This window comes from Cervus canadensis, chromosome 18, assembly GCF_019320065.1.
Source record: "Cervus canadensis isolate Bull #8, Minnesota chromosome 18, ASM1932006v1, whole genome shotgun sequence".
Classification (NCBI taxonomy): Eukaryota; Metazoa; Chordata; class Mammalia; order Artiodactyla; family Cervidae; genus Cervus; species Cervus canadensis.
In genome coordinates this window covers 14898303-14925056 of record NC_057403.1, presented here as the reverse complement: position 1 = coordinate 14925056, position 26754 = coordinate 14898303, and the positions used below count along the sequence as shown (strand labels likewise).

At 47.5% G+C, this 26754-nt stretch overlaps 1 protein-coding gene across 3 annotated transcripts; it reads right to left on the bottom strand.

Annotated features, from left to right (window-relative positions):
- Window positions 1-335: 335 nt before the first annotated feature.
- On the bottom strand, window positions 336-25141 carry NLRP12 (NLR family pyrin domain containing 12). Of its 3 annotated transcripts, XM_043434946.1 has the most exons (11): window positions 24780-25141; window positions 23833-23913; window positions 20783-22466; window positions 17011-17181; window positions 15589-15759; window positions 12924-13094; window positions 11655-11825; window positions 10332-10502; window positions 7252-7422; window positions 2337-2433; window positions 336-764 (listed from the first exon to the last, which is right to left on the bottom strand). In XM_043434946.1, the coding sequence occupies exons 1-11, from the start codon at window positions 25066-25068 to the stop codon at window positions 717-719; spliced, it is 3225 nt and encodes a 1074-aa protein (XP_043290881.1). In that variant the 5' UTR covers window positions 25069-25141; the 3' UTR covers window positions 336-716. The 3 variants fall into 3 exon arrangements, with proteins under 3 accessions (XP_043290881.1, XP_043290883.1, XP_043290882.1); XM_043434948.1 differs by lacking the exon at window positions 17011-17181; XM_043434947.1 differs by lacking the exons at window positions 336-764; window positions 2337-2433 and adding an exon at window positions 6163-6798.
- Between the last annotated feature and the right edge of the window lie 1613 nt (window positions 25142-26754).

Sequence of the window (26754 nt, the reverse complement as noted above, 5' to 3'; positions counted from 1 at the left end):
TCAAAGCCAGGTCTCCTGCATTGGCAGGCAGATTCTTTACCATTGAACCACCAGGGAAGCCCAGATATATTAAATGATGTCTAATAAGTCTCAGCTGTCGAACACACAGGTAAGGTCTTCTAAAGTGTTTCAACTAGTCTGGAAATAGTCCTCCCTTCCCCCCACTTTTTCTCCTCAACTTCAGCACAAAGCAGTAACTTTACATTAAATTGTAGGAATCCTTTTAATAAACACAATTATCACCCATTCACCTCCAGGCTGTACCTCATTGTTGAGTAAAGAACTCTGTACATAAAAAGATTTCAAAAACTGTTGAGGATTTTTTTTTTTTTTTAAAAAGCTATTCTTACTGGTATGCAGACCAGCCAGATAAAGGTACGAATTGGGCGGGGAGGGTGGAGAGACCAGGTGATTGTAATGACAACAAGGTCTAGTGATTTGCAAATGAAGAGCTTTCAATTCCGCAGGAAGAATGTTTGACTTAGCAAACATTTTTTCCGTTAGTCTCCCCCAGCCACCCCAGGCTATCAAATCTTTGGAATTTTTGAATCAAAAAAAAAAAGTGGCTCAGCAAAGAGGAAAGGTAAAGAATGTTCCTGCAATGTAGGAGACCCAGGTTCAGCCCCTGGTTTGGGAAGATCCCCTGGAGAAGGAAATGGCAATCCACCACAGTATTCTTGCCTGGAGAATTCCCATGGACAGCAAAGTCTGGCAGGCTACATTCCGTGGGGTTGCAGCGTCGGACTGGACTGAGTGACTAATAACTTCAAAGAGGAAAGATACTAACTTGAGACTTAAGGTTCATTAATAGTTAATAAAATCAAGTATACATCAATAAAACTTTAATAGTTAACAAATCAATTGTACGTCAATAAAGCTGGGGGAAAATTGGGAAAAGGTAGCTAATAAACATATTAACTTGAGGTTTTAGTGGGCATGTTGGTGGTGGTTTAGTTGCTAAGTCATGTCTGATTCTTGCAACGGGTTCCTCCGTCCATGGCATTTTCCAGGCTAGAATACCAGAGTGGGTTGCCATTTCCTTCTCCACAGGATTTATTTAAAATCAACTTTGAATGGAAGTCTTTGTTTCACGTTTCTTAAAGTCAATTGCATTAATAGAATTTTTCACCCTTAAGAACAAATGCTTCCTGCATTTTTACTAAGTGCGGGCCTCAGGGCTGATTTGGGGGTGGGGGGATATAGGTGAATAAGACAAACCACTGTTCCCTGGGAGCTGAGCTCAAAGGACAACTGTGACAAGTGGCTAGTGATTAGACAAAGAAAAATGCTAAGCCCTTGAAATGTGAGAGACACAGAAGGGTCGGCCCTTAATGTGCTCCATGAGGGTGAAGGGCAGGAAGAAAAAGCTGTCAGTGGCAGAGAAAATAAGGTGATGAAAAGGACCTTGCTGGGTTTGGGGACATAGCAGAGAGTCCAGGTGGAGAGGAGTGGCGAGGTTAGATCTGGGTGGAAACCAATGTGTCCATTTTTACCAAAGTTGCTCTCAAAAATCCACATTTTAGGAAATTCCTTGATGTTCCAGTGGCTAGGACTCAATGCTTTCACTGCCACAGGCCCAGGTTTGATACCTGGTTGGGAAACTAAGATTCCACAAGCCTGTCAGGGTGGCCAAAAAAAAAAGAAAAAGCTCATTGTAAAAGAAAAAAATTTTTCTTTAAAGAAAAAACAGGAAATATTTTAAAATGCTCATTCTAACATAACATTGCAAACCAATTATTTGCCAATAAAATAAAAAATTTAATTAAAAATGCTCATTATAGCACTATTAATAAATTATCCTAAATTTGTAAAAATTGAAAATGTCTAACATTAGGGGATTAATGAAATTAGGCTAAAGATATACTCTGTACTGCCATTAAGCATTAAGGCACATGTATTTATTTTTTTTTACCATTTTATTTATATATTTTCTGAACTTCATCCAACCATCTTAAGCAAGCCCCATGGACTTGTTACTCCTTGTCCAGGATTTCTTATAGGGAGAATACTCAGACCTCAATAATACACATAAATTTAGTAAAACTGCACATTTTAAAAAGATACTGAAAATATTTTGAGAAATTGTAATATTCATAGTTGTTAAAAAAAAAACGTTTAAAATACCTTTTAATAGGGTGTTGGATTTAAAGAACTCAGAAGTGATCCCTACATCAATGCTTTATATGAATATGCAGAGATTCAGAGGAGATAATATGAACAGAATTCGATGTGTTCTTGCTTGTTTTTTCTGTCCATCACCCTTCCTCTAGGTCTCAGTCTCTCAGCTTCGACACTATTCACCTTGTAAAGCGCTGTACATAGTTTAGAATGTTTACCAAGACCCCTGGCGTTCTCCACAAAAGGTTGAAGGTACTCCATTGCCTTCCCCAGTTGTGACAATCAAATGTGTCTCCAAACTTTGCCAGATGTCCCCTGGGGAGGAAAAAAACACCCTCAGTCAAAAACCACTGCCCTGGACTATAAAATCCATGGTTTTATTCACCCCAAACACCCCAGACACTAGCAAGCATGCCTTGGGGTGTCTTATGTGCTCAACAAATAATTGCTAAATAGTAAATAGTTGAATGAATAACCGAGTCCCCAGAAGGTACAGTTATGTTCTTGGGGGTACTTCTATGCATTTTCCTAGTTTGTTTATGATTTGTTTGTTCCGGTGGTCTAAACAATGAAGGAGTCAACGGTTAAAAAAAAAAAAAAAATATTGGAGGGTGGGTCTGACTCAGAATGGGGCAGGGTGGATCTGGGTGGAGACCTGTGGAGGGGAGTGGTCTTCCCCTCAAAGGCTGGGTCTTTGGCTTATATAAGAGGTCGGCGGGTCTGAGACCTGACTCCCTGGCGAAAGAAGCAATGAGATTCTGCATCATGTGAGTATCACCTGGACATTCTTTTCCTTAAGTTGTTCTCCCGTTTCTCTTTCCAGGTGCTCTTCTATTTTCAATGTTTTCCTGTTTTCAGTATTATGAAATTGCACTGGGTTGCTACCTCTTTCCGAAGCTACCTTTTTTCATTTAAACCGCCCTTGTGTATTCTAATAGGATTTTTCATTTTTTTTTTCTCCGCCAGGAGGCATGGAGGATATTCCCAAGTTGATCGAACCCACGTCTCCTGCATTGAAAGTACAAAAGGCATAATCAACGAGAATCCCACTCCCGGCCCGCCCAGACCAGTGTCTTCTCAGGTCGCAGAACTTTTTGTGTCCCCAGTTACTAATTGTTTGGCCAGTGACATTTGGGAGAATGTCACTTTGCGCATTTTCTGCGCATTTTTTGCGCATTTTCTGCGCAAATTGAGGCAACCTTTTCACTTCTACCCGCACGACGTGGCATGAGGGGCCTTAGTTCCCAACCACGGATTGAACCTTCACTGCCTCCGTGCTTCCAGTGTAAAGGACTGTTAGGAAGTCCAAGGAAAAGTCAATTATAACCTCGGCATGCAGCGACTTCTCACCAACCTGCATGGCACTTAACTCTCCTTAACTGAATTTTTACTCCTATGGGGATTGCGGAGGGGGGGTGAACACGAGCTTCATAATTTGATTACTTTTGCCTCTTGACCTTTTCGTGGTTTGGGATTAAGGTGGGGTTAGTGCTAACCCTTTCAATCGTTCTGTCTCCTAAATCCGTCATTTGGTGATTCGTCCCACAACTTCTCAGCCTGTGGTACTCAAACTGTGGGGGCACTTCCGTTTTACGAGGGGAAGTGCCGCCATGTTTTGAGTGTTACCGGTTGAGAGAAACTTCCACTTGGTGAAATCGTGTCTGCTCCTTGCCATTCCTTTTTAAAACTCTAGTATGAGTCTGGTCGAGCTGTCTCCTGTGAATACACGTTAACATAAGTATTAACTGGCGGCCTGGTAATGAATGGGGAGGTTGTCTATAGTGCTCCTTATCTCGGCACCAATGACTTTTACAGAGATCACTAAACTTCCAGTAACCCAGACCGGGATGCTCAAAATGGGGGTTCTTGCCGATTCGTGACTGGAAAGTGCTCCCATTTCGAGCGTCCCTGCGTGGGAAAACCATCTAATGGTTGGCATCTGCGATATCTGCTCGCGTTTACCGACAATTACCGACTCCCTTAGGTTTGTCTTAAGTCGAGATTCTGTCAGCAACCAACGCCTTCTGTTCAACGATGGGTTTTACTTCCAATTTCAGGACTTGTCTAATCTGCAGTGTTCAATACGTTGCTCCATTAAAAGCTCTGCCTATTGTAATATTTCAACAGTCATTAAAAGCTCTGCCTATTATAATTTCACTAATCATAACATTGGTTTTAAATGTTAATAAAACAGTATCTATTTTATGTGCTGTTAGTCACTTTATTTCCAGAAGTTGGTCCTTGGGGCACTATGGGAGGTTTCTGGGGGGGTTGCCGGAAAGTGGGTCTATCTTGGTGGCATTTACATTAGCATAATGGGGCCTTTGTGTGAACTGGGTAAGGCCGTCTTTAAAATGTAAGGGGTGCAGGTTTAATCCCTAGTGAGGAAAAATGAAGATCCTAGATCCTGCATGCTGCTCAGGATTAATGAAGCCATGGAGGTAGTTTCTAGGGCTTTAGCAATCTCATTCCCTGGGTTGGGGACTAACCACAAATGTCTTGTCCAGAAACTAGTTTGGGAACCAGGAACTAGTTACGTGGGAGACAGTTTACCATGGGAGTGGCGGCATGGTTCATGTGAGTCAAAAATGGGGAGCCACAGATGAAGCTTTGCCTCTCACACCCTGTGTGACCATCCCTCTAGCCAGGGTGGAGCATCTTTAGGGGTGGCTGCCATGGTCTCATTTTCAAGTTTTGGCTAGTAGCACTTGGGGTATAAAATACCATTGAAGGCTGAAAAGGGAATTTGTAGCTTTCTGACAAGCTCCACAGATTGGCAGTGTTACAAGTGCACAAATGGTGTTAATTTAGGGCTTACCTGGTGGCTCAGGGGTAGAAGAATCTGCCTACAGTAGCAATTATCTGGTGACCCGACTGCTAATTCAGGAGACAGATGTGGGTTTTTAGTCCCTAGAGGTTGGGAAGGTCCCCTGGAGAAGGAGATGGTAACCCACTCAGTCATCTTCCCTGGAAAATGGACAGGCGTCTTTTGGGGTTCCAAAAGAGCCAGACACAACTTAGTTATGCAGTCTGGGCTTTCCAAGTGCACCAGCCCTGAGCACTTGTGAGGGATAGGAGGGGGAATCGGGATGGGGAACACATGTAAATCCACAGCTGATCCATGTCTATGGCAAAGACCACTATAATGTAAACTAATTAGCCTCCAACTAATAAATGAAAAAGTCTGGTGTTAAGAATTAAATATAAGTTTTTTCAGAAGTTCAAGTGGCTGAACTATGACCTTAGAATCAATGGGCTAGCAGTCTGCCAAGATCCATAACCTATAGGTGAATGTGAAAGGTTACTTCCCAGGGCTCTGCTTAGAATTGGATTTGGAGATAAAGCTTCATGTAAGTTTTCTTGGTAATAATTGGGTAATTCTGAAATCTAAAATAGAGTTGATATGATTACTGGTGTGTAGTAATGGTGATTTCACAATTTTTAGCGGGAAATCCTGGCCATTATAATCGGGACATCCCATCTTTGAGAAGTTGTGCTCTGTAGCCCTCCCCAAGCCACTTCAGCCACTGAACCTTGAGTGTCCAGTAAATCCTGGGAGTCCTGTGTTGCTAGTTTTAAACTAAGGCTTACCCAGTGGCTCATCAGTAAAGAATCCACCTGCAACGCTGGAGGTGCAGTTCTGACTACAAAGCCAGAAAACTCATGCCTTTACCTTAAGGTGTAGTCTCAGCTTTTAAGCCCACAGATTCCATTAGCCTTCAGCTTTATGACAGCCTGTACGTGTGCTGAGTCCCTTCAGTCATATCTCACTCTTTGTGACCCCATCCAAGCTCCTCTGTCCCTGGGATTCTCCGGGAAAGAATACTGTTGCCATGCCCTCCTCCAGGGGATATTCCTGACTCAGGGATCAAACCCTCTCCTCCATTGGCAGGCGGGTTCTTTACTACTGGCGCCACCTGGGAAGCCCTTACGACAGCCTAGGGATTGCTGTAAGTGGGTCAGGTTACCCCTAGTTCAGACAGCCTTAAAAAGTCTGCTCATGAGTTTAGGGTTGCCAGAGGGGAAGGATGGGGGGAAGGGGTAGTTTGGGATGGATAATATACTGCTTTATTTAAGATGGATAATCAACAAGCAGCATCAAGCTCCTTATCGGGACCTCCTGTTGTGAGAAGTCAGGCAAGCAGACCTGGCGGAGGTGGGTGATTATGGTCAATAGTTCCCTAACACTTTGTCGTGGGAACTGTCAGTGTATTTTTATTTTCTACGATGTTTATAGCAGGACTTCACAAGATGCCAACAAATCTCCCCAGTCCAGTGGCCTGTGACAATGCTGGGTGTCCTGGGAAGGGGGAGGTTGGGGGGGGGGGCTGGCAAAAATCACCCTCAGTTGAGAGCTTCTGTTCTAGAATCATCTGGGACCCTGCCCTGGATTCTCTCCATAGCACCAACTCTCCAAACTAAAATTCCACCCTCTTGCACAGGGATCGCACAGACCCCAAGCAGCAAAGATTATCCTGCAGAGGATCTTGTCTCTTGAGGAAGTAAAGAGACAGAGATCATCGTTGATTCATGGGTCCTGGATGGTCCTCTTCTGTCCTGACTTTAAGTGAAGAACCAGCAGCTTCAGCCACTCAGCAGCCAATGTCCAAGTAAGGTTTTGTCACTCGAAGTGCCGCCAGACTTCGGTGGGTCATTTTATTCAGGTCCATGCCAAACAGCCTGAGGACACAAGATGGGAAATATTCCAGGCCACTCTGGTGGCATTCAGTCTCATCCTGCTTGGTTAAAATATGTTAATTCCATTAAGTAGTTCTTCATTGTAAATCAAATCCTATTGGGAGATAAGCTTGCTCTAAGTTACACCCCATTTTTAAGAGCCTAGCCTGTGTTAACAAATTTGTAATCATCTTACAAGAGGGCTTCTGGTGGCTCAAACAGTAAAGAATATGCCCACAGTGCGGGAGACCCGTGTTCGATCCCCGGGTGGGGAAGACCCCTGGAGGAGGAAATGGCAATCCACTCCAGTATTCTTGCCTGGAGAATCCCATGGACAGAGGAGCCTGGCGGGCTACAGTCCATGAGGTCACCGAGTCAGACACGACTGAGCACACTGACTCTCCCGACCCCAAGCCCCGGGTCCCGTCTCCTCCAGAGGCAGGGACCATCTCTCACCAGAGGACTCGGAGCTTGCAGCCTGGGTGGCTCAGCCTCTCGCATAGCAGCCTGACACCTGTGTTCCCCAGGGCGTTGTTGGTCAGATAAAGGTCTGTGAGGGTCTGGTTGACGCCCAGGGCGGAGGAAATGTCCTCACACGCTTTGCCTGTGAGGCTGCAGCTGTCGAGCCTGTGGAAGACGAGAAGTGGTTGAAGCAATGTGGGCAGTTCCTGTTGGAAAGTGTCAGCTTCGCAGGGAATCAGGGTGATGTTTTTAGGGATCAGTTTAAGAGAAAAGTAGACTAGAACCAGAGCAGTCCAGGTTAAGGCCGATGTGGTGAGGGAAAGCATTTCATCAAGGCATTTAAAGACACTTCCCTTTGCTGTACAGTAGGAACTAACACGATGTTGTAAAGCAACTATACTCTGCTAAAAATTTAAGGTTTTAATCTTATTTATTTTTAATCTTTGGTTGTGCTGTGTCTTCGTTGCTGTGTGGGCTTTGGTTGTGGTGAGTGGGGGCTATTCCCTAGTTGTGGTGCTCGGGCTCATTGTGGTGGCTTCTCTTGTTGCAGAGCTTGGGCTTCAGCAGGTTCAGCTCATGGGCTCAGTAGCTGTGGCACTCGGGCTTAGTTGGTCCCTGACATGTGAGGACTTCCTGGACCGGGAATCGAACCCGTGTCTCCTGCACTGGCAGGCAGACTCTTTACCACTGAGCCACCACGGAAGCCCCCAAATTAATTTTTTAAAACAAAAGAAGAAAGGAAAAAAAAAAAAAGAGACTTCTCAATTCACAGCTCCATCTGTAATGGATATCCTGATTCTGCAGCCAAGAATATCTCCTTCTAGTCATTCTATCCCAATTTCTCATTGACACCCCCATCTCAGGTATTAATGTCTACAAGCTCTAGCAGTAGATATAGGGTCCAGGCCTAAGCTGGTTGGTTTCCTTGTCCCCAGCCACCATGAGTGGTCCCTTCTGGGCACAGGATCCATCCAAACTGAGTGAATCAGAATCACACTTTCCCTAGAGATTTTTTGTTCAGAACTTACACCTGAAAAGAAGTCATCTATAGAGCTGCAGGCATTTTGCCACCATGTATTGGATCAAGGTTAACCTTAACGCAGAATGGAGTCAATACAGCAATAAGTAGAGAAGATAATGGAGATCAAATATCTGAATGCCTAGATCAAGCCATACTTGAAATCTACACTTCCAGTTACACAACTTGATCAATGCTCTCCCCCACCATTTTTTTTTTTTTTTTTTAAGAAGCCAGCATGATTTGGGCTGCTTCCTGTCCCACCCAACACTATGCCATCTGATTTTCTCTGGTTTCTATTCTGTCCAATTGTGTTTCTTTCCTGTATTCCATGCTGTTACAGTAAAAATAGGTAGCATTATTGAAGTGTTGCTGTAGTTGGGATGTTAGATGGAAATGTTTTCATCTTTGACTGAGGCTGTGAGGCAATATGTGCCTCCAAACAAGGTATAAGGCAACAGTTCAGGACTTGAAATGGAAGAGAAAGACCCAGGTGGGTGATGTATAATTGTCCACCTCACAGCCACAGAAGGGTCATGAGTAGGACATATGGGGAGGGGATTGTGGAAAGAGCTTGACCCAGATCATTCCATGTCAGGAGCACCTCCTCTGGGGTCCCCATGAGAACATACATACAATCCCCACGAGAGAGGTATCATTTGGACACCTGCCAGACTGGGAGGGCGTGGTACTGACATCCCAGAGGGGACCTAGCCGCACCAATGAAGGGAGAGATGGGGCTTCCTTGGTGGTCCAGTGGTTAAGAATCCACCTGCCAATTCAAGACACATGGGTTAGACTCCTGGTCCGGGAAGACCCCACATGCTGAGGAGCAAGTAAGCCCATGAGCCACAACTACTGAGTCCATGCTGTAGAGCCTGTGCTCTGCAAAAAAAAGAAGCTACCGCAATGAGAAGCCCGTGCACTTCAACTAGAGAAAGCCCTCTCGCAGCAACCAAGACCCAGTGTGGCCAAAAATAAATAAATAAAAGGAAGACATGCTGTCCCTAAGCCCTCATCTTCGTTTCCAGTTACCCAGGGCCCCAGATAAGCAAGAGAGTCATGAAGGGAAAAAAATTAAAAATAGATAAGCCCTGGACTTCCCTGGTGTGTTCCAGTGGTTAAGAATCTGCTTGCCCATGGAGGGAGCACAGGTTCGATCCCTGGTCCAGGAAGATCACACATACCAGGGAGCAACCACAATTACTGAGTCAGCACTCTAGAGCTGGTGAGTCACAGCTACTGAAGCCTGCCTGCCTAGAGCCTCTAAGAGATTCTTGACCATCTGAGCCACCAGCATAGACTCACAAGAAGAGAAGCCAAGGCAGTGAGAAGCCCTTGCCCCGCAACAAAGAGTAGCCCCCGCTCGCTGCAACCAGAGAAAAGCACTGAAGACCCATCACAGCCAAAAATAAGTTAATTAATATAATTAATTAAAAAATAGACACAGCCTCCTCTCATTCTAAGTCTTTTGGGAGGAAGGGATGGGCTGGTGTTGGGAGAAAGAGGAAGGAAGAAACATTCATTAACACTTGACTGAAGTTTATTCTGGACCAGACTGAATTTTTAAAAAATTATTTATTTATTATTTATTTGACTGCATCCGGTCTTAGTTGAGGCATGTGGGATCTAGTTTCCTGACAGGGCATTGAACTCAGGCCCCCTGCATTGGGAGTGAGGAGCCTTAGACACTGGACCACCTGGGAAGCCCCAGATTGAATTTTTACTACATAAAGGTTACCAGAAAGCTATAAATCTGCCCAAGTAAATGCCTAGAGAAAAGGGGAGTTTTACAGAATGTGTTTAGAAGCAATGACTGGATGGAAAAATTTAGCCTCTTCTGTTTGTATTCCAGAGGAGTGGATTACTCTGCGACTCGTTTACACAGCTTTTCTTTCCACCTCTGAGCATCTCGTATCTTCCAGAGAGATGGAAGGATGGAAGGATAACGATCCAATAGAAAAAAGACAAGGACAGGAAAACACTCGGTGCCCCCCACCCCGCCCCTGCCAGGGACCAGCATCACACCCAGCAGCCCTGCCTCCCAGCCACTCACCAGAGTTTCTGGAGTCTGCAGGAGGGGTGTCGTAGCCCCTCACACAGCAAGGACATGCCACGGTCCCCCAGGTCATTAAAGCTCAGGTCCAGCTCCCGAAGGTGGGGGCTGAGCCCCAGCACAGCAGAGAGACCCTCACAGGCCGCAGAGCTGAGCCGGCAAATGCCGAGCCTGGGAAGACATTAAGCACAGGAGACAGCTGGCTCATTCCTTCTGAAATTTTTTTGGGGAAAGAGAGGGCTTGGATCTTAGTTCCTCTACCAGGGATTGAACCCTGGTCCTTGGCAGTGAAAGCAGGGAGTCCTAACCACTGGACCACCACGGAATTCCCAGATATCTTCAGTTTAATGGGGTTTAAAATGTTACTGTATTAACTAATGAATATTATGCAAAAGAAGCAGACTCACAGATACAGGAACAAACTAGTGTTTACAGGTGGGGAGAGGGGATGGGGGAGGGGCGAGATGGAATTGACGGTCCTGCTGCTTTTTTTTTTTTTTCCACCCCACCCAGCAGCTTCTGGGATCTTAGTTCCCCAACCAAGGATTGAACCCCAGCCCCCAGCAGTGAAAGTGCAAAGTCCTAACCACTGGACTGCCAGGGAATTCCCCATTTTATTTATTTTTTTAATTTGCTTTTTCATCTGTTCCATCACTTCAAAATATAATCTCTGAGCCAGATCTTATGTTAGTCATTGGAACACGTTGCCACAATGTGTTGTTCATGCACTTCTGGAATACAACACACACACACAAATTTTGATAAGTGACACTGAGGAGAAAAATAAGGTCAAATAGGACCCTAAAAGTAATCTTATCTAGGGGTTGGAGAAGGTGTGCACGAAGAAGCAGCATTTGCTTTGGATCCTAACAGATGAAACAGGTATTATCAGGGTGGAAAAAAGGAGAAATCAGAGCAGAAGTGCATCTCAGGGGGACTTCCCTGGTGGTCCAGTGGCTAAGACTCCAGGCTACCAAAGCAGGGGGCCTGGGTTTTATCCCTAGTCAGGAAACTAGATTCCACATGCTACAGCTAAGAGTTTGCATGCCACAACTAAAAATCCTGCATGCTGCAAGTAAGACCCTGGGGGCAGCTAAATAAATAAATAATAAATAAAATAAATATTAAAAGAAAAAAAAGGAGTGCATTCCAGGAAGAAGGAACCGCTTGTGCAAAGGCCCTGTGGCAGAAAAGCCTTTGACAGGAGGCTGATAGAACTAGAGGTTAGAGAGGAGGGGAGGGAGACGGCCCCACTGAGCCTAGGCAGGAGGGCGGGAATCGTGACTTTGGACTCCTAGGACAGTGAGGAAAGCGGGGACTCACCGGAGGGTCTGGAGTTTGCACTGGGGGTGCCTGAGGCCCTCACAGAGCAGCAGCACCCCGGGGTCCCCCAGGTCATTCAGGCTTAGGTCCAGCTCCACCAGGCTCTGGTTCACGTGGAGGGTGGACGCCAGGTCTTCACATGCAGCACCGGTGAGGAGGCAGATCTTCAACCTGCAGAAAATCCAGTTCAGCATGTGCTCGGGAGGGTTTCCTGTACAATGCTGATGCTATACTCCCTGCCCCCAGTCTTTTTAAAAAATTCTATTACAGGAGACTTGATTTACAATGTTCTGTTAATTCCTGCTGTGTAGCAAAATGATTCATCTTCATATTCTTTTCCATTAGGGTTTATCACAGGATATTGGGTATAGTTCCCTGAGCTGTACAGTAGGACCTTATTTTTTATCCATTCCATTTATAATAGTTAGCATCTGCTAACCCCAAACTCCCAGCCTTTCCCTCCTCCACCATGCCTTCCCATTAGCAACCACAAGTCTGTTCTCTGTAACAGTGAATGTTTCTGTTTCATAGATAAGTTCACTTGGGTCGTATTTTACAGTCCACGTGTAAGTGATACCATTTGTCTTTCTCTTTCTGACTGACTTTGCTTAGTATGATAATCTCTAGGTCCATCCATATTGCTGCAAATGCCTGCCCCCAATCTTAAAACTAATGTTTTCAAATAAACAACTTGTTCGAAATACGGCCAAAGGCCTAAATAGACATTTCTCCAAAGAATACATATAAATGGACACAAATCACGTGAAAAAAAAAAAGTTCAACATTATTAATCATTAGGAAAATGCAAGTCAAAAGCACAGTGAGATATCACCTCATACCTGTTTGGATAGACATTATCCAAAAAACAGAAAACAACAGGTGTTAGTGAGGACGTGGAGAAATTGGAACCTCTCCGAACTGTTGGTGGAAATGTAAAATGGTGCAGTGGCTACGGAAAACAGTATGGTGGTTCCTCAAAAAATTAAAAATAACTGTGTGTGTGTGTGTGTGTGTGTGTTCAGTTGTGATTGACTCTTTGCAAACCCATGAACTGTAGCCTGCCAAGCTCCTCTGTCCTCTGTGCATGGGATTTCTCAGACAAGAATACTGGAATAGGTTGCCATTCCCTTCTTCTGGGGATATTTCCCACCTGGGGTATGAACCTGGGTCTCCTGCATTGCAGGCAGATTCTTTACCCTCTGAGCCACAGGGAAGCCCATATGAGGTCCCTAGAGGAGTCAGATTCACAGAGACACCGGGAGAACTCACCACAAAATCCGCAGCCTACAGACTGGGTGCCTCAAACCTTGACACAGGAGCCTCAGGCCCGCGTCTTCCAGTGCATTTCCTGTCAGGTCCAGCTCCAGCAGATGGCGACTGATGCTGAGCACAGAGGCCAGCTCCCGGCAGGCCCCGGCCTCCAGCTGACACTTCCTCAACCTTGGGAGGAAAGAGAAGAGTTGAAGAGGGCGCCATCTTGCTTTTCTGTATCCTGATGGTTCCTGCCCTGGCCCATCGAATCAGCCGACATGCTTCCCTGGCGGCTCAATGGAAAAGAACCTGCCTGCCAATGCAAGGGACGTGGGTTTGATCCCTGGGTCAGGAAGAACCCCTGGAGGAGGAAATGGTGACCCACTCCAGTATTCTTTCCTGGGTCCTGGGAAACCCCATGACAGAGGAACCTGACGGGCTACAGTCCATGGGGTTTCAAAAGAGCTGGACACAAACCTACAATTGTCGCTAAAGTTACAGAGACAAACAGGATTTTGTCATTTCCAGAAAGGAGAATCCTGTCTATTAAGACAAATGAGTAAGTATGATCCAGTATAGGTGGTCTCTGGAGAAGGAAGTGGCAACCCACTCGGGTACTCTTGCCTGGAAAATTCCATGGATGGGGGAGCCTGGTAGGCTACAGTCCATGGGGTCGCAAAGAGTTGGACACGACTGAGCGACTTCACTTTCTTTCTTTCTATAGTTCTTCTTGGAGAAGGAAATGGCAACCCACTCCACTGTTCTTGCCTGGAGAATCCCATGGACAGAGGGGCCTGGTGGTCTATGGGGTTTCAGAGAGTCGGACACGCCTAAGAAACTAACACACACACACACACACATAGGAGGTCTCATGGGGGCAGTGTACACAGAGTAATAGCTCAGAGCAGGGTCTCTAGGGTTCAACAATCTGTTCCCCACCCCCCATACTTTGACCTCAAGGGAGTTTTTTTGTTTTGATTTTTGGGTTTTTTGCTTGTTTGTTTGTTTGTTTAGCTGCACCTCATTGTGGCTTGTGGGACCTTAGTTCTCACACCAGGGATTGAACCCTGACCCTTGGCAGCGAGAGGACGGAGTCCTAACCACTGAACCACCAGGGAATTCCCTCTAGTGCGTTTTCATCAGGTCTCAGCTTTCTGTTACATGTGCCACCATGTCTCAAGTCACTGACTAAAATAAGGATAATAACTGTGCTGGCCTCAGAGGGTTGTTGTGAGGATTACATAATTTATTAAAAGCAGTGGGTGTAGAACTAGCCTGACACATGGTCAGTGCTCCGTCAGTGTGAGTTACTGTTTGTTGAGCATCCCGGTGGAGGGACCTCCTCACCGAGCTTTGGCAAATGGTGTGCAGTGAGGGAAGGCTCTCTGGGAGGATTTGAGCTGGTTCTCGAAGGGTAAGTAGAAGTTGATTTGGAGGAGTAAGATGAGGGGCAGTGAGATAATAGTAAAAAATACACACACACACACACACACACACACACAGATCTCTGCACTGGCTCCTGGCACAGAGTTCCTAAATCTCTAATTTCCTAAGTGATATAACAAAAACAAAAACATGGGACTTCCCTGGTGGTCCAGTGGTTAAGGATCTGCCTTGCAGTGCAGGAGACACAGGTTCCAGGCAATGAAGCCTTACTCTGATGCCATCTCCAGGTAGAAAGTGCTAGAACCAAGTTAAACTCCAGGACACCCAGTTGGCGTCACATGCCTTGGTGTGGGGATAACTCCACACATAAAAGTGTCAGAAGTAGAGTGTTGGGGGACTTCCCTGAAGGTCCAATGGTTAAGAGTTTACCTTCCAACTAGCGGGGTTTGGGTTTGATCCCTGGTCGGGGAACTAAGATCCCACAGGCCTTGTGGCCAAAAAACCAAAAATACAAAGTAAAAGCAATATTGTAACTAATTCAATAAAGAGTTTAGAAATGGTCCACATTAAAAAAAAAAAAAAAGAAAGTTTTTAAAATATGGGGAAAAAAACGGAGTGTTCTTATGAGTAGTAATGAAGACATAGAGGGGGAAGGCAGGGTGATTTTTTAAAAACAGTGGAACTGCAGAAAAAGGAAGTTGCACAAGAAAAGGATCTTTGCGCAGAGACCCATAGGGTTCTGACTACTCAGGATGTGGTCAATAAATAGGGTGTGGGTTCTGGGTGGGCAGGTGGCCCCAGGGACTCCTCACCATGTGGAAGTGAGTGGGGTCAGAAGAGGCCAGAAACAGGTTCTCCAAAATGCAAAAAGTCCAGGGCGGGACGTCTCAGGTCAAAGGTCTAAGGGCAGTTCTAATTTGAGCTCAGTGGTAAAGAATGTGCCTGCCAAGCGGGAGATGCGGGTTTGAACCCTGGGTGGGGAAGACCCCCTGGAGGAGGAAATGGCAGCCCACTCCAGTATTCTTGTCAGGAGAATTCCACAAAGAGAGGAGCCTGGCGGGCTACAGTCCACGGGGTGGCAAAGAGTCAGACACGACTGAAGTGACTCAGCACACTTGCACAAAGTGCAAAGTCTGGGGAGGGGTGGCATCTCAGCTCACGGGTCTAAGGGCAGCCGTGATGTGAGGTAGGGGTTTGGGGGTCGGCATTTGGGGAGATGCTTCAAGCTCCGGGACACGACCAGCTTGTCCCAGGAGGTCACACAGCTGAAGGACATGTTCCCGGGGGGGACACTCACTGCACCACCTGCAGCCTGCATTTGGGGTGTCGGAGCCCCTGGCAAAGCAGCTGCACGCCCGGCAGCCCCAGGTCATTGCCACTGAGGTCCATCCTCAGTAAGTGCTTGTTGGCGATCAGCGCAGTCGTCAGGTCCCCGCAGACGGAGCTGGAAACTCGGCATCTCTTCAGCCTGGGATGGAAAGAAGAAAAGAGCCTGGTGATTTCGTTTGGGGTTGTTTTGTAAAGGGGCTTCTCAAGTGGCACTAGTGGTAAAGAACCCGCCTGCCAACGTAGGAGACGTAAGAGATGCAGATTCGATCCCTGGGTCGGGAAGATCCCCCGGAGGAGGGCATGGCAACCCACTCCAGTATTCCTGCCTGGAGAATCCCACGGGCAGAGGAGCCTGGTGGGCTGTAGTCCGCGGGGTCACAAAGAGTCAGACACAACTGAGCGATTAAGCACGCACAGTTGATTTACAATGTTGTGTTAGTTTCAGGTATACATCAAGGCAAGGTGATTCAGCTATACTGAATATATACATATATAAAATATATATGAATACATCTATGTATACATATATATATATTTCAGATTCTTTTCCTTTATAGGTTATTACAAAATATTGAGTAGAGTTCCTTGTTCTCTACCATAGATCCTTGTTGGTTATCTATTTTATATATGAGCTTTCCTGGTAGCTCAGAGGTAAAGAACCCACCTGCCAATGCAGGAGATGCGGGTTCAATCCCTGCGTTGGGAAGATCCCCTGGAGAAGGCAATGGCCACCCACTCCAGTATTCTTGCCAAGACTACAGTCCATGGGATCGCAGAGAGTGGGACCCGACTCAGCGACTAAACGACAACAACAAAGTGTGTATATTTTAATCTCAACCCTCTAATTTATTCCTCCTCTCCCCATTCTTTCTTCTTTTCTCCATCACTACAAGAAGGTAATTAAGTTAAAGTGAGGTCGTTAAGGTGGACCCTAGTCCAATATGACTGGTGTCCTTATATGGAAAGGAGATTAGGACAGAGACACAGAGGAAAGACCATGTGAGGACACAGGGAGAAGGTGGCCGTCTGCAAGGCAAGGTGAGAGGCCTCAGAGGAAACCAAGCCTGCTGACATGTTGATCCGGAACTTCCAGCCTCCACAACTTTGAGAAAATCAAAGTCCATCATTTCAGTCATCCAGCCTGTGGGGCTTTGTTACGGGAGCCCAAGCAAACATCATCCTATGATTTTTTGGGTTTTTTTGGCCACACCTCGTGGCTTGCAGGATTTTAGCTCCCCAACCAGGGATTAAACCCGTGCCCCCAGCAGTAGAAGCTGGAAGTCTTAACCACTGGACCACCAGGGAAGTCCCACCCTATGCTCTTTCTGACGGAGCCCCTTGAGATGGAACGATAGGGTCCCCAGAAGCTCACAGACCAGCCTGGACTCACCTCAGGTTCTGCAGTCTGCAGTTGGGGTGTCTGAGTCCTTGACATAGCAGCTTCACCCCCCGGCTTCCCAGGGCGTTGCTGTGCAAAGCCAGCTCCACCAGGCTGGGGTTGGTGCTGAGGGCAGCAGCCAGCTGCTCGCTGTAGATGTCGGGTAAAACGTGCCTCTCGGGGCTGCAGGAAGGACAGACGGGACCGTCGATTTACGGAGATGTTTGCCTTTGCATGTGTGCTCATCCCTCAGTCATCTCCCACTCTTTGCCCGCCAAGTTCCTCTGTCCATGGAATTTCCCAGTGAGAAGACTGGAGTGGGTTAGCATTTCCTTCTCCCGGGCATTTTCCCAGCCCAGGGCTCGAACCCACGTCTCCTGTGTCTCCTGCATTGGCAGGTGGGTTCTTTACCACTGAGCCCGAGGGCTTCCCAGGCGGCGCTAGTGGTAAGGAACCCACTTGCCAATACAGGAGATGTAAGACACAGAAGTTTGATCCCTGGGTCGGGAAGATCCCCTGGAGGAGGGCACGCAAAGAGTCGGACATGACTGAAGCGACCTAGCACACACGAACGCACCAGGGAAGCTCTATGTTTGAATATGGACTGAGTATTAGAAGATATTAAGGAATTGTGTGTTTTGGTTGTTGTTTTTTGCTATGCTGATTGATTCCTTTATTGAACCCAGGCCCTTCGCAGTGACAGCGAGAAGCCCTAACCACTGGAAAGTGAAAGTGAATGTGAAGTCGCTCATTCATATCTGACTCTTTGCGACTCCATGGACTGTAGCCCACCAGGTTCCTCCGTCCATGGGATTTTCCAGGCAAGAGTACTGGAGTGGGTTTCCATTTCCTTCTCCAGGGGATCTTCCCGACCCAGGGATTGAACCTGGGTCTCCCGCATTGTAGGCAGACACTTTACTGCCTGAGCCCCTAGGGAAGTCCCCTAACCACTGGACCACCAGGAAATTCCCAGGAATTATTAATTTTGTTACGAATGATGATGCCATGGTGAGGGAAGGGGGCACAGGTTCAATCCCTGGTTGGGGAAATAGGATCCCACAAGCCTAGCAGGAACAATCCCCCTATAAAATTTTTTGAGGGGAAAAAAAAAGCAAGACAGGTAACAATAGATGAAGCACATTTGGCAAAATGTTGCTAACTGGTCATGTATATATATTCATCTACCTATATATACTGTGTATATTTGAAATATTCCATTATAACTTTTTTTTTTTGAAAAGCATTAGCAAGCAACTCAGAGAGGGCAGAAAACCATACAGCTCTGCTCCTTGTTGATTGAGTTACTATCACGGAGCTCTTTAAATTTATTGGTTTATTTATTTTGGCTGTGCCATGCAGCATGGGAGATCTAAGTTCCAACCAAGGACTGAAACTGCGCCCCCTGCAGCAGAAGCAGGGAGTCTTAACCACTGGACCACCAGGGGAAGCCCCAGGGAGCTCTTTAAAGCCTTTCATCTACTTGTGGTTCTCAAGTGTGGTCCCCAGGCCAGCAGCATCACTTGCTCTTCCGGTCTTCATTGTCTTTCAGTAAAGTTCGGGTGTTTCCCCTGCTACGCTGTCTTTTTTTTTTTTTTGGCATTCTTCTTTTTTTTTTTCCATTTATTTTTATTAGTTGGAGGCTCTTATGTCGATTTAATTCTTAGGCCCAGCCAGAGACCCTAAGAAGGAAGACAATTCTTCCCCTGCAGTTCCAAACCTGATGAAATCATTGTGAGACTGCACAAACTATTATTTCATCAGTTTTCCCACATATTTTACTTTCCACAGCTTGCCACCCCGACACTCAAAACCCTTTTCTTTTGTCTTGTCACAGCCCTAAAGACCTATTGTTCTTTTGTTAAGACAGTACATAAATCCAAATTCATTTTGCTTAAAATTTACTTTTAATTGGAGGATAATTGCTTGCAACATTGTGTTACTTTCTGCCGCACACCAACATGAATCAGCCATAGGTATACGTGTGTCCCCTCCCCCTGGAGCCTCTCTCCCGTCTCCCCCCACCCACCCCTCTAGGTGGTCACAGAGCACCAGGCTGAGCTCCCTGAGTCAAGCACAAACTCCCACCGGCTGTCTAATTTACATATGGCAAGGTAATTTACATATGGCAAGGTATAATTTACATATGGCAAGTTCTCTTTGTCTGCCTGTGTCTCCATTGCTGCTCTGCAAATAGGTTCATCAATCCCATCTCTCTAGATTCCATATATATATATGCATAAGCCCAAATTCTAAGGAGCCCTTTGGGTTAGTTACTTCTGGGTCCATCCACATGGAAGTGGGAACGAACCTGCCAGTAAACTTCTTTTTTTTTAGCTTGTGAATCTGTCTTTTGTAAGTCTAATTTATAAGCCCCCAGTTTCACAACCTAAGAGAGAAGAAGGAAAAAGAATGTTTCCTTTCCACTCCACTTACGTTGAAATCCTTGCTTCTAAGGTGACTCTTCAGGGAACCCAAATCAAAACAAAGTCTTAGCCAAACACACACACAAAGAATGGCACTTGCTCGGAGTTTCCTTCACTGACCACTTCCTTTCATGTTGCCTTTCCCCCTCCAAGTCACTGTTATATAATATTACCTGGTTTTACTTTCCTCATAATAGTTAACTCTGTTTGCAACTACTTAATCATCAATTTCATTTCATTTGCCTATTTCTTTATTTACTATTCTTTGTCTATTTTCCTTCTCCATTGGATGTTTGCTCTATTAGGGGCACTGGCTGGCTTATTCATACTGTCTTCAGTCTATATATATATATAAAAAAAAATGCCCAGCAACAAGGACCTACTTACTGTATAGCACAGGGAACTATACTCAATATCTTGTAATAACTTATAATGGAAAAGAGTCTGAAAAAGAATATACATTTATATGTATGTTTCATACATTGTATGAATATACTGAGGGACTGAGTCACTTTGCTGTACATCTGAAACTAACATAGCATTGTCAATCAGCTACACCTCAATGTGAAAAAAATTTTAAGAAAAAAAAGACCATATAGTAAGTTTAGAAAATCACTGGGAATTCTCTGGAGGTCTAGTGCTTAGGACTGTGTGCCATCACTGCCAGGGGCCCAGGTTCCATCCCTGGTCAGGGAACTAAGATCTCCTAAGCCTGTCAGGGCAAGGACAAGGAAAAAAAAAAAAACCTGGAAAAAAAGGGAGTGTGCAGTCCACAGATATAAGGCCCTGGATAATATATGTTGAGTGGATACATTCTCCTTGACATGGGCCGCTATTTAGTTCCGATAAGTATTGCTTAGGGCTTCCCTGGTGGCTCAGTGGTAAAGAATCCACCAGCCAATGCATGAGACCTGGCTTCTGTCCATGGGTCAGGAAGATCCCCTGGAGAAGGGCATGGCAACCCACTCCAGTATTCTTGCCTGGAGAATCCCATGGACCAAGGAGCCTGGCAGGCTACAATCCATGGGGTTGCAAAGAGTTGGACACAACTGAGCAACCATTAGTGTTTTTGTTCTTGTTGTTTAAGAACAAGAAAACGACCTGGGCACTGTTGACACTTTGGAGCCAAATCATTCTTAGTGATGGAGGCTGTCCTGTGCATTGTAGGATATTTTTGCAGCATCCCTGACCTCCACCCACTAGACCCTAGCATCTGTCCGATCTCCCCTAACTGTGACAGCGAAATCCTTCTCTGCATTTTGCCAAGTATCTCCTAGGATGGAGGAAAAAGTCACCAGCTTTGAGAACATGAACGTGGCTAAGGGCATGAACTCTGGGAGTGAACCCCAGCAAATACTTACGACGTTGCCAGGGGCCACCTCACCCCGTCCTCTCCATCGGCTTGGTAGGCAGCCCCGAAGAGCTGCAGCACCTCGGCGTTCCTGCAGCTCTTCACACAAAAGGAGGACACCATGTGCTCCATCTTGGTGGTGATGTTGTTGACCACGACCACCTGGAAGGGGCTGAGGGCTTGTTGGATGAATTCCTCCTCCTGAAGCTCGTACAGGCAGCCGAAGACCTCCAGGGCGCCCCGCTTCAGGGTGGACCCCTCGCTCAGAGCCTTGCGGCGGATCCACTCGAGCAGCTCGGTCTTGACGCCAGGCGAGACCTTCCAGCCCAGCGTCTTCTCCAGGTAGCTCCTGGTCTCCTCGTTCAGGAGTCCAAACAGGAAACGGACCGTGAGGGCTAAGAAGCTCCTCTCGGAGAAGGCGTACTCGGTCAGCAACCTGCTGAGGTCCCGCTCGGGGCCGGACCCGCTCGCTCCATCATCCAAGACGTAGTGCATGGCCGCGAAGAACTCCTGGAAACTCAGGTGGATGAAACTGTAGAGCGTCTCGCAGTTGATGTCCTTCTGGAAGATGTTCATGTTGAGGAAGGAAGAGACGTCGGCCGCGTCCAGGCCGTGCTCCCGGAGGTCGCGCTCCGCAAAAAGGATCTTCTGTTCCCAGAGGCCGTGGGCCGCCAGGGCACACAGCCCCCTCCGGTTGGGCGGGGACGGCAGGGTGGGGGTCCCCGGCTTGGGTTGCATCAGACTCAGGAGGTAGAGCAGGTACACGGCCGTCGTGGTCCTCGACCTCCGTCTTAAGAGCCCCCCGCCCTCCAGCTGCTGCTTGAGGCAGGTGCAGACCACCCAGCACACCATGGGGACAAAGCATAGAGTGAAGAGGGGCTCGTTGTCTCTCACGAAGCTGAAGACCTGGCCGGCCTGCTCCCCGTCGTGGAAATACCTGTGGAAGTACTCCTTGCGCTCGGCCTCGGAGAAGCCCAGGATCGCCACATGCCTGGGATGCTCGAGCGAACGCTGGAGCTTGGCCAGAGCGGTGGGCCGCGTGGTGATGAGCAGAGACAGCTCGGGCAGGAGCTTCTTACGAATCAGGCTGCCCAGGAGGACCTCCGCGGGCACTTTCTTCTCCCAGCAGAGGCACCAGGTGCCCTGCGGGTAGTGGAAGGAGGGTCTGAGCTCGTCAAAGCCATCCATGATGACGAGGAGACGCTCGGGAAGGCGGACGAGCTCATGGAGAGGCGCGCAGGGCTCGGGCCAGCAGCCGGCCAGGAGGTCTCGCGCGCTGCGCTCCGCGGTGCCCAGGTTCATCTCCCGGCAGTTGATGTAGCAGACGTAGTCGAATCTGTCTTGGAAGAGCTTCCCGTCGGCCCAGTCCAGCATCACTTTGTGGGCCAGCATGGATTTGCCCATGCCCGCCGCGCCCTGCAGAACCACGGTGCGCGGGGGCTCTGGGCGCTCTTCATCCGGCTCGAAGAGGGCCTCGATCTGGATGAGGCTGGCCGGCTGGCTGGCAGTCCCCGCATGTCCCCGGCCCGTGTCTAAGAGCTTCTGCTGGGCCCCCCTGGGGCTGGAGTGTTCCTTCGCCAGGAGGAGCCGCGTGTACCGGTGGCTGAGGTTGACGCACTCCCCCAGGCGCGCGTTGCGATCTTCCATGAGCCGGAATTTCCTGCGGACGTAGTCCCGGTAGGTTTCCTGGGGATCTAACCGAGAGGAATGAAGGACCGTGAAAGATAGATTGGTCAGCAGCCTTTAATGAATGCATGCATCAGTGCAAACCGTGGTCTAGTGAACTATCTGCTTTGAGATGACCTTGGAAGTCTTTTCTAGATGGAGCCTGGGAACTTTGGTACTTTGGTACAACAACACAGATCTTGCCTCCTTGTTGTGGGAAGCAGAAGCATCAACATGGGAACTTTTTTTTTTTTTTTTAAACTTCCCAGGTGGCTCAGATGGTAAAGAATCCGCCTGAAATTCGGGAGACCTGGGTTTGATCCTTGGGTTGGGGAGATCCCCTGGAGAAGGGGACAGCTATCCACTCCAGTATTCTGGCCTGGAGAATTCCATGGACAGAGGAGCCTGGTGGGGTACAGTTCATAGGGTCACAAAGAGTCAGACACACCTGAGCGACTTTCACACTTCACTGTTAATAGGTGGCCCAGCGGTAAAGAATCTGCCTGCCAGTGCAGGAGATGCGGGTTCACTCTCTGGCTTGGGAAGATTCCCTGGAGAAGGAAATGGTAACCCACTCCAGTATTCTTGCCTGGGAAATAGGATAAGGGGCAGAGGACACTGGGGGGCTGCAGGCCATGGGGTCTGGAAAGAGTCAGACATGACTGGGCACACCTGCACGGATAGTTGATTTATTTTACAATGTGGTACCAATCTCTGCTGTGCAGTGACAAGACTCACTTATACACATATAGACATTCTTTTTCTAAATATTCTTTTCCATTATGATTTATCACAGGATATTGAATATACTTCACTGTGGTACAGTAAGACCTTGTTGTTTATCCATCCTATATAGAATAGTCTGTATCAGCTAATCCAAAACTAGTCCTTCCCTCCCCCCTCCCTCCTCCCCGTTGGAAATTAGGAGTCTGTTCTCTAGGTCTATGAGTCTGCTTTGTGGATAGGTTCACTTGCGCCATATTTTAGATTCTACACGTAAGTGATATTACATGGTATTTGTCTTTCTGACTTCACCTAGTACGATAATCTCTAGTTGTATTATGTTGTTGCAAATGGCATGATTTCATTTTTTCTCATGGCTGAATGGCATTCCAGCTCCTTCAGGCTGGAATGGATAAAGAAGACGTGATATATATATATATATATCTTTATCCATTCAACTGTCGATGGACATTTAGCTCATTCCCATGTCTTGGCTATTGTGAATAGTGCTGCTGTGGGCAAAGGAGTGCATGTATCTTTTTGAATTAGAGTTTTGTTTGGGTATATGCCCCACAGTGGGATTGCTGGATCGTACGGTAATTCTAGTTTTCTGAGGACCCCCCTTGCTGTTTTCCATAGTGGCTGCACCAGCTTACATGGCTCGGGGCTCACCTTTTCTTGGAGCGGCAGGTAAGACTTCCAGAGAACATGCTGACTCGCTGCCCAGTGAGGGTGGGCCGCCAGGTGGAGCGTCTGGAAGAGAAATTTCACCAGATCAGCTGGCATGTATCTGACTAGCCCTCCACGACATTAACTTCCATTACATCAAACTGTCTACATGATAATAACTCACTGCCCACGTGGGTATCGATCAGAGTGATTGGCACCTCCATCCATCTGATTAACCCCTCAGCCAGGGAGTTCTGAGTCAGCTTGGATTCCTCCTCCCCTTCAGCTCCAGACCACAAACTAGCATTCTTTGAAATGTCTTATATACATGCATATCTAGCATATTTTTTGATTCAATACTTATTTATTGAACATCTATTCTTTCATGGACTCCAAAATATATATGTGTTAAGCACTTAGTATGAAAAGTGGGGTTTCCAAGCCAGCCAGGGTGATTGAGGATGACGAGCAGGGGGAGGGAAAAAATGAGTAGAGGAATCACAGAAAAGATAGTGCCTTCAGGGTTCTGACGGACGAATAGGAGTTTCCCAGGAGCAGAAGATAGAGGGAGGTACTGCAGGCAGCGCGAACAAAGGCCAGGGGGATGGGCTAGAGGTGGTTCTTGGGAGCCCAGCGATCATCAGGAAGGAGAAGGGGGGATCTTCCCCAGTGGTCCAGTGATTAAGAATCTGCCTTCCAATGCAAGGGGCACAGGTTCAACCCCCGGTGGGGGAACTAAGATTTCACAGGCCTCCAGGCAACTAGAGTGAGAAACTGACATGCTACAAGAAGGACCCCACATGCCACAATTAAGACCAGGTGCAGCCAAATCAATTAATTAATTTTAAAACAGGAAGCAGCAGAAAAATCTTGAAAAAAGCACAGCAAAACAAAAACACAAAAGAAGGGAATTGGTGGGTGGCAGCCTCAGCCCAGGCCATCATCCTTACCCCTCCCTAGGTCCTCTCTCTGGCCTCTTTCCCACAGGTCCTTCCTGTTGATCCGATGAAAGACGCCGAGGGTCAGCAGCCAGGCCTCCCGCGGCCCGAAATGAGCCGCCAGCAGCTGAGCCATTTCCAGGGGACCCGCCGGTTCCATCCGCCCCCAGGGGATCTTGCCCTCCCCCATTTCTGTCGCAGTCCCCAGGTATAACTTGAACTTCTTCAGCTCTGTGGCCTCCAGTTCCTCCAAGTAGGTGCAGAGGCGACCCAGGTCACTCCTGAGCGGGGTTGGGGACATGGGCGTGCCGTGGGCCCTCTGGGAGAGAGGCTGGAGGGTGTTTCTATACCCGGGAGGACCGTGTCCACATGCCCCGCACTGATCACCGCAGGCAGAGAGGTGAACGTCCGGACTGTCCTTCTGTTGAAATAGCGCCTCCTCCCCCTTCGATTCCTTCCCACCCCCTCCCCACCACATCCCCACCTCACCATCAGGTCTGCTTTGAAGAGGAGGAAGTGGAGACAGATTGGGACATCGCAGGAGGCTTTGAGTCGTAGTGAGAAAGAACTTTCACTTCTCTCCCTTCTTCCCCGCTCCCTGGACCAAACACTCTTTGTCCTGTCTACAGTCTTCCTTGCCTCACTGGGTCTGAGGTAGATCCGTTATCAAAATAGTTACTGCCCTTGAGAGTGAGGGGATGTTTCCCTGGTGGTGCTAGAGGTAAAGAGCCCGCCTGCTAATGCAGGAGACAGAAGAGAGGTGGGTTCGCTTCCTGGGTCGGGAAGAACCTCTGGAGGAGGGCATGACAACCCACTCCAGTATTCTTGTCTGGAGAATCCCGTGGACAAAGGAGCCTGGGGGGCTATAGTCCGTGGGACCGCACAGAGTGGGACATAACTGAAGAAATTTAGCACACATGCTTCCTCATGGGAGAATTAGACCTGCTTTCCGATGATATCAGACTTGGATGTGTCGCTTGCTTTAACCAATGTCATGGGAGCAAATGTGAACATGAGCTGTGGGTGAAGGTGAGCAAATTTCTCTTCCAGGTATTGATGAGGGAGGCAGAAGCTCAGAGGGGGACATGGATTCTCCACCATCACACAGCTAAACAAGAGCAGAGGCAGATATCTCATCTCCTTCAGACTAGGAAGCTGCCCTCGGGTGAATGAAAAGGGCATAGTCGGGACTTCCCTGGTGATCCTGGGGCTCAGAATCCCTCTTCCAGGGCAGGGGGTGTGGGTATGATCCCTGCTGGGGGAACTAAACCCACAGACTCTGGAGTCAGCCTGCCACAATTAAGACCTCACGCAGTGCACCCTCCCACCCCCAAGAAGAAACAGTCTGGAGAAGTATGTAGCTCAAACAGCTATCAGGTGTTAATGGTGGGGAAAGATTTAGGTTGGATGAGGAGAAAGGAATGATCTTATAATTGGATATTCTTTTTTATTTTTTTTTTAAGATGTATTTATTTTTGACTGTGCTGAATTTTCGTTGCTATATGTGGGTTTTCTCTCATTGTGGCGAGTGGGGGTATTCTTCCTTGTGGTCCTTGGGCTTGTCATTGCAGTGGCTTCTCATTGTGGAGCAGAGGCTTTAGGGCGATGGTCAGTCGTTGTGGCCTTGAGCTTAGTTGTTCCGCGGTACATGGGATCTTCACTGATCAGGGATCAAACCCATGTCCCCTGCATTGGCAAGCAGATTGTTACCCACTGTGCATGCCTGCATGCTAAGTCACTTCAGTTGTGTCTGACTCTTTGCGACCCTATGGACTCCTCTGTCCTTGGGATCCTCCAGGCAAGAATGCTGGAGGGGTCTGCCATGCCCTCTTCCAGGGGATCTTCCTGACCCAGGGATTGAACCCACATCTCTTGTATCTCCAGCATCGGAAGGCAGGTTCTTTACCACTAGAGCCACCTGGAAGCCCGTTATTCCACCAAGGATGTTCAGGGAGACAGGGAGTGGTTTTGAACACGGCAACAAGGT